Genomic DNA, 7,580 nt, shown 5'->3' on the forward strand with positions numbered 1-7,580 from the left:
GCCAGTGGAAAGAGCTGGCGGTGCCGGGGCGGGCGCCTCCAGGCCGTGAGTCGGGGGTCCCCGGGGGAGGGTTGGGGCTCAGCCGCAGGGGTTGGGGGGCCAGGAGGGAAATCGCAGCCTACGCTCAGCTGCCTCCTATGGGGCAATTAGGGAAGGATGGTATCTACTCTCTGTCTTGGGGAGTCTCCCTTTCCCGCAAGGCTAGGCAGGGAGGGAGGCCGATCGCCCCCATCCTCACAGAGCGACCTCCCCACCGCCCACCCAAACCCCGGCAAATTGCGGATTAGAGAGAGAAACCCGATCCTGGGGTGTCTGGGTTCCCATTTTACCATCTCTGAGACCCCCGCGATTCGTTAACACCACCAACCAACACATCCCAGCTTCCTTCACGGCCCCGCCCAAGTTTAGGAAAAAGGAAACATTTGGGTGGGGAAGATCTACAGGCGCCTCGCTTAGCGGGGAGTTTGAAGGTTATAAAGGATCTGTCCCTACACCATCCCCCACCCCCACCCCCACCCCAAGACTTCTGCCCACTACTGGATGTGGGGAGGGTCCCTGTCACTTTCCTTATGTCTCACTCTTACTGATACCCGAATTTTCTAATTCTAGTGATAGTGGGCAGGAGAAACCTCTTGTCAATTGAAACCCTAATTTTGGTAGAAGGGGGTTATTGAGGAGGAAAGAATAGTATTGTATGTCCTCCCTCCGGGGCATCAAGTTGAAGCAAGTTAGGGGCAGGGACACAGGATAGTAGGTATGGAGGGACAGAGGCAAAGTCCAAGAGGCTTGTCCATAGGGAGGTGGGGTCCTCCTGGGGCAGAGGAAGGAACTGGACCCAGCGGGGCCAGCCCTGGGCAGCCGGCAGGAGCCTCCTGCTGCTCTTCCTGAGCATAGATATCCCACTGCAGCCCACCCGCTCCCCCACTCACTCACCCAGCAAGTATGGACTGACACCTGCTAGTGCCAAGCTCCATGCTGGCTCCTGGGAATATGATGGAGGATGTATAGAGGAGTTCCCCATCTAGTCTGGGAGCTGGATTTGTAAGCTGCTTTTACAAGAGAGTTTTTAAAAAATTGAATAGACATTTACTGACCATCCATTATGTGTTGGGGACAAGAAACAAACAAACATGAATTAGACAGTGTGTACCCAGGGCAGAGGGACCCAGAGGAAGGCAGTTAACTGTGTGTGTTTGTATGTTGGGGCAGTGGGGAGAACATCAGGGTGGCTTCAGAGATGGGGGAGGGATATTAGAGCTGAGTTTTGAAGTATAAAAAGGAATTTGTGGGTGGAGAAGGAAGGACCTTAGAGGGGAGGGGAGAGGAAGGGTACCGTAGGCCAAGGGGATTGCGGGAGGAGAGTAATGGTGCATTTCTGAGATCTCTGAGCAGTTTGGTGTGGCAGGAGGGGCAGAGTGGCAAGAGGCAAGTCTGGAGGGATGAGCAGGAGCCAGATGAAGCACAACCTTGTAGGCCATGTAGAGGTTTAACAGGAGTTTAGGGAGCTGTGATGAATCAAATTTACATTTGTAACCGGAGGCAGAGAGATCAGAGAAAAGGCTGTGGCAGTCAGGAGTTCAGGTTCGAAATGGCCTAAACCAAGTGAAAGTGAGGAGAGTTGCATGTACAGACACACACAGAGGGTTTGGTGTTTTTCTCAGAATTTCGTGGCCAATGAGATGGGGAAGGAAGCAGAGTGAGGGGTCCAGGATGCTCTCAAGTGTCTGACTAGAGTGCCGGATGGAGAGTGGGGCCAGTTTGCCGAGGTCACTGAAGAGGAAGAGCTGTTTGGACACGAAGAATTTGAGGAGCCTGTGGTTGGTTGCAGGGTTGGAAAGCAGTTGGATCTGAGCTGGAGGCAGATCTGAGTCACCAACACATGATGCTCCTTGAAGCTACAGCAGAGGATGAGGTCATCTGAGGAGAAGTGCATAGAATGAGAAGACACCCTGCCTCAGAGGGCCGAGGGTAACGCTGTGCAGGAGACTGAGAAGCAGCGGACAGAAAGGGAGGAGGAACGCCAGGAAGGGAGGTGTTACCGGAGTCCAGGGAGAGGGACTAGAGGAGGAGCAGCCAGGCCCGCTTGCTGATTGCCTCCACTCTGACAGGACACCCACCCTGTCCTGCTCTGACTCATTCTTCTGCTTCCCCTCTGCAGACGAGATGTTCGCCATCCAGCCAGGGGTAGCTGAGGGGGGCCAGTTGCTGGGGGGCCCACCTCCTGGAGTATGCCAGCCCGAGTTTCATCCAGATAGCAACTCCAACTTCATGGCGAGTGCCAAGGACGCCAATGAGAATTGGCATGGGATGCCAGACCGAGTGGAGCCCATCCCGATGAGGAGATCTTCCGAGTTGCCCTCTGACAACCAGGCCTTCCAGGACCCTGGACTCCCTGAGGGGGAGCTCCGCAGCCCACCAGAGGGAGCAGAGATCCCCAGAGCTGAGCCTGAGAAGATAAGTGGTACCGGCACAATCTGCTCCCCTCTGGAGGACAATGGCTATGCCAGCAGCTCCCTAAGCATTGACAGCCTTAGTAGCAGCCCTGAGCCTTCCTGTGGGACTCCTCACGGCCCTGGGCCTTCAGATCCCCTTCTGCCCTCGGTAGCCCAGGCTGTGCAGAAGCTGCAGGCTCAAGAGCGCTACAAAGAGCAGGAGAAGGAGAAACACCACATGCACTTGGTGATGTACCGCCGCCTGGCCCTGCTCCAGTGGATCCGAGGCCTGCAGCATCAGTTGGTTGACCAGCAGGCCCGCCTTCAGGAGAGCTTCGACACCATCCTAGACAACCGAAAGGAGCTTATCCGCTGTCTCCAACATAAGGCAGCACCGTCCAGGCCCTAGGACCAGGATTAAGAGTGTGCCTCTCTGGGTATTTGTATGTATTTGCAGGCATGTGTGAGATTGTGTACAAGTATATGATTAGCTGGTATGAGTGCAGGTAAGCTTAAGTGAGTATGTATGTGCTAACATGTGCCAGGCATCAGCTTATGTGTGCTGTATATATACACAGCCTTAATTATGTGCAGGCCTGTGTGAGTGTGTCCATCTATATATGTATGGTATGTATGTAAGAGAGTAATAACATTTTGGTTAGCTTACTTTATTGTAAGAATACAGTGTATAACTCATATAACATACAAAATAGGTGTTAATCGACTATTTATGTTATCCATAAGGCTTCCGGTCAGCAGCAGACTATTAGTAGTTAAGTTTTTGGAGAGTCAAAAGTTCTACATGGATTTTCGACTCTTTCAGGGATCGACACTCCTAAAACCTTTGTTGCTCATGGGTCAACTGTACATACAAAAGAAGTGTGTGCCAATGAGTAGGCTTGAATGTTGAGGCTTGTGGTGGGTGTATGTGAGTGAGCTCTTGTCTGTGTAGGCCTATAAATAGGGGTACATGTGTGCTGGTGAGGCCTGGGAAGTGTATATTAGGAACATGTATTTGCAGGCAGACTCCTGAGCAAGGGTATGCAAATATATATTCAGTTGCACATGTGGGGCATCCGTCCACACCCTATGTTACCCATGACCTGCTGTAGCTTTTTTTCTCCACAGGGCCCCACTGCTCCCTGGAAAGAGGGTCTCTTGGGGTTTCCCAGGCCACCCCTCCTTCCCCTTCCCCTCACTCTTCCTAGATTTTGCTCTGCTAAGGCTGTTGTCCCTGACCATGGATTTGCTGTAGATGGTAGCCGCTTTGGCCTGTCAAGGCTTTTTGGCTGCAATTTTGCCAGAGCAGTTGGTAGAGAATTAGGCAGGGGAGCTGGGGGTGGTGATTGACACGATGGCAGGAATGGGGGTGGCATCAGAGAAGAAGACAGGGACTGTCTCTCTTGAACACTGCCTCCCAGCATGTGGGAGATGGGGATGTGGAGATGATCACGGTAGAACCCTGTGAAAAATAGGAGTTGGGGAATTCTTAAATGCCAGTTCCAAACAAACCACAAACCAGCTCCTCTCCACTGCAAAGGAGCTGTTACAGACCATACTGATTTAAGCTTCTGATGAAAAGAAATGTGTCCTAATAAGCTTGCAAGGAATGGACAAGGTGTTCCCAGGCTGTTGGGTAAAATCTCGCTTCTGTCTCTGTGCCTCTACTTGCTGTGCCTCTCTGGATTTAGCAGCACTGGATGTTGAATTAGTTTGGTTCCTTTCCCTGAAATCAGACTGCCTGTGCCAGGAGGAACCACAGTTCTTTCAAGAGTGGGCAGGGGGCAGGGTCAGCCCTACCCCTGTAAACTCTTAGGATGCTGAGTCATACCCCCTTTCATCACTGAATGGCCCTCTAAATGGGAGTTGACAGGCTCCAGCAGAAGCTCTGTGAGGTGGAGAGCTGGTAAATTCTGGAGAGAGCCAAAGACTAAGGTAGCCAAGCTCTCGGTTTTGCTTCTGGGAGCCAAGAGGTTGCAAGATCCTAAATGGGTGAGCAGTGGCATGGAGGTCACTGATCCTACCTCTGGCTCTCAGTCTTCCTATCTGTAAAACGTGGGAGCTCTTTCCATCTCTAGGTGGGTGGGTGGGTGAAAGCAATGGGAAGTGAGGCTGAGACAGTGACCCTGGGGACTTGTGTCTAGCTCTTGCATGTTGAGTCTGAACCAAGATGAATAAACTGGAGCAGAGAAATGCATTTCTTGAGTTTGTGTTTCTATTCTATTCTTGAGTTTGTGTTATCTGGTGGCCTCTTTTTCACATCATCTGAGCCCCTTTGTGAGCAGAGTTCTGAGCTGGGGGGTAAGGATGGGGGAAGACACGGGAGGAGGAATCGAGCCTGCGACAGTTGACAGTCTGATGGTGGACAGAGAGGTCTCTCCTAAGGGGTTTCTCAGGTTGACGGGGGGACTTGGCCTATTTGGGTTGTCCTTGTCCTAAAGCACCTTTGGGCCTGAAAATGGGGGTGTTGATTGTGAAAGACACCCCCACACAAAACACACAAACACTCATATTTTCAACCCTGCTCTAGAGCCACTGCTTCCCTGAAAGGCAGCCTGACTGCAAAAGACTGAGGGTCCTTAGATGGTTCTGACACAGATGTGGTTACAATACATGTGCATGACTTCAGATATTTGTTGATGCCAATCATATTAGATCTTCTATTTTATTAACTTGTATGATGATTTATTGATGTCTCAAAAATCCATTACTTTTATAAAGAAAGTATATTAGTTACCTATTGCTGCATAACAAATTACCCTAAAACTTAGTGGCTTAAAGCAATACACATTTGTCATCTCACCACTTCTGTAGGTCAGGAATCTCTCTCAAGGCTGCAGTCAAGGCCGAGTCAGTCAGGGTGCATGGACCATTCAGTTCTTCAAGGACTGTTTGCTAAAGGTCACCTTCAATTCCTTGCCATGTGGGCCCTTCTAACATGGCAGCTTAATTCATCAAAGCATGCAAGTTACTAGTAAGAAAGTCAGAGTACTAGCAAGACAGCAGTCAGTTTTCTGCAACCTAATCATAGAAATTCATCCCCTCCATGTTGCCATATCCTGTTGGTTAGAGGTAAGTTTCTCAAAGGGAGGATATTACACAATGGTCTAAGAACCAGGAAGGGGGAGAATCAGAGGGCATCTTAGAGGATGCCCACCATAGAAGACATATTTTATTGATTAAATCAATCAAATACTGTATTGATTATTTTTAAATTACAAAATAAAAATTACATTCTACTTACAATAATTGAAACACTTTATTTTTTAAAATATATTTCTTTATTGATTTCAGAGAGAAAGGGAGAAGGAGAGATGGAAACATCAATGATGAGAGAGAATCATTGATCGGCTGCCTCCTGCACGCCCTCTACTGGGGACCAAGCCCGCAACCCAGGCATGTGCCCTTGGCCGGAACCCGGGACCCCCCAGTCCCCTCCGCAGGCTGATGCTCTATCCACTGAGCCCAAGGGCAATAATAAACATTTTAGAGAAAGGTATATATATTTTATTTTATTTTTGTTGTTGTTGTTGTTTTAAATATATTTTATTGATTTTTCACAGAGAGGAAGGGAGAGAGAGAGAGTTAGAAACATCGATGAGAGAGAAACATCGATCAGCTGCCTCTTGCACCAGGGATGTGCCCGCAACCCAGGTACATGCCCTTGACTGGAATCGAACCCAGGACCTCTCAGTCCGCAGGCTGACGCTCTATCCACTGAGCCAAACCAGTTTCGGCAGAGAAAGGTATATATATTTTAAATCCCAGAAAGTATACTTCTCAGAAATAGTGACCCAAGATATTAATAATTCTTATTATCTCTACATTTGATATTTATACAGAAATAGTATTGAACCAGTTTTGACAAATTCCACTTATTAAGAGATCTTGCTCTAGCAAAGAGCTGTAGCTAAATTTGAATAACTTTAACCATGGAGATTCTAACAATGAGACATGAAGCCCTCAGAGCACAAGAGGGGGAATTTTCAGGAAGGACCCCTTTCCCAAACGTGTGAAGCCTCTTCTGAGCACAACCAATGGTTCAGAGCACAGGCTGTGAGGCCAGACCCCTGGTTTTGGGAGTTAGCACCATTGTTCTCTGTGTCTATGACCTTGGGCAAGTCAGTTAACTTCTCTGTACTGTATCTCAATTTCCTCATTTTAAAATGGAAATATAGGGTTGTAACTACCTCATAGGGTGTTTCAAGGATTAAATGAATATATAATATGCAAAAATACTGATAGCTGTACATGGCACATAGTAAACTACCTTAATGAGAGTCATGGATATACTGTAATTATAAATAATGCTTTTGGGGATGCATATTTCACTTTTCCACAGGAAAAAAAAATAAAAATTTTCCTGAAGAAATTGGAATCTAAAATGAAAGGGTTGTTGTTTTTTTTTTTTTTTCAAATATATTTCTTTACTGATTTCAGAGAGAAAGGGAGAAGGAGAGATGGAAACATCAATGATGAGAGAGAATCATTGATCGGCTGCCTCCTGCACGCCCTCTACTGGGGACCAAGCCCGCAACCCAGGCATGTGCCCTTGGCCGGAACCCGGGACCCCCCAGTCCGCAGGCTGACACTCTATCCACTGAGCCAAGTTGGCTAGGGCAATAATTGAAACATTTTAGAGAAAGGTATATATATTTTATTTTATTTTTGTTGTTGTTGTTGTTTTAAATATATTTTACTGAGAAAAAGATAAAGGCCAGACCACGGGACCAGTGAGGTGAGTTGTAGGAATATAGGACCCCTGCCGATCATCAAGAGCCTAAGGACCTGCCCAGCCCCCGGTGTAATGGTGGGTGAGGGGAGGAGCTGAGCAAGAGCAGGGGTCAGAGCCACAGCCAGGTCAGCAGAGACCCCAGGGGATGAACCAACCCAGCCAAGAATTGCTGTTTCCCATCAGGCACGCTGGCCATGGGGCCTGCTTGTGGGAAGGACCGAGGTACTGCTACGCTTTCTGTCACGGGCAGACCTGGTCCAGGACTCTATAGACTGCCTCCACCTGTGGCAATTGTATGGTGCCGGGAGCCGGTCCAAGGTCACCTCTCCGAGAAAGGTTGTTTCCCCAGGTAGGGATTTTCCCCTGAAGTTAGGGAGGGAATAAAACCTCTTAACTGCCAGGCGGGTAATTAA

The 7,580-nt window shown here is 48.7% G+C and overlaps 1 protein-coding gene across 1 annotated transcript; it reads left to right on the forward strand.

Annotated features, from left to right (window-relative positions):
* Window positions 1–6: 6 nt before the first annotated feature.
* On the forward strand, window positions 7–4,629 carry LOC102770645 (chromosome unknown open reading frame, human C1orf216). The gene is made up of 2 exons (XM_006777307.2): window positions 7–45; window positions 2,159–4,629. The coding sequence occupies exon 2, from the start codon at window positions 2,164–2,166 to the stop codon at window positions 2,839–2,841; it is 678 nt and encodes a 225-aa protein (XP_006777370.1). The 5' UTR covers window positions 7–45; window positions 2,159–2,163; the 3' UTR covers window positions 2,842–4,629.
* Window positions 4,630–7,580: the final 2,951 nt, after the last annotated feature.

This window comes from Myotis davidii, unplaced genomic scaffold (genome assembly GCF_000327345.1).
Source record: "Myotis davidii unplaced genomic scaffold, ASM32734v1 scaffold88, whole genome shotgun sequence".
Lineage (NCBI taxonomy): Eukaryota > Metazoa > Chordata > Mammalia > Chiroptera > Vespertilionidae > Myotis > Myotis davidii.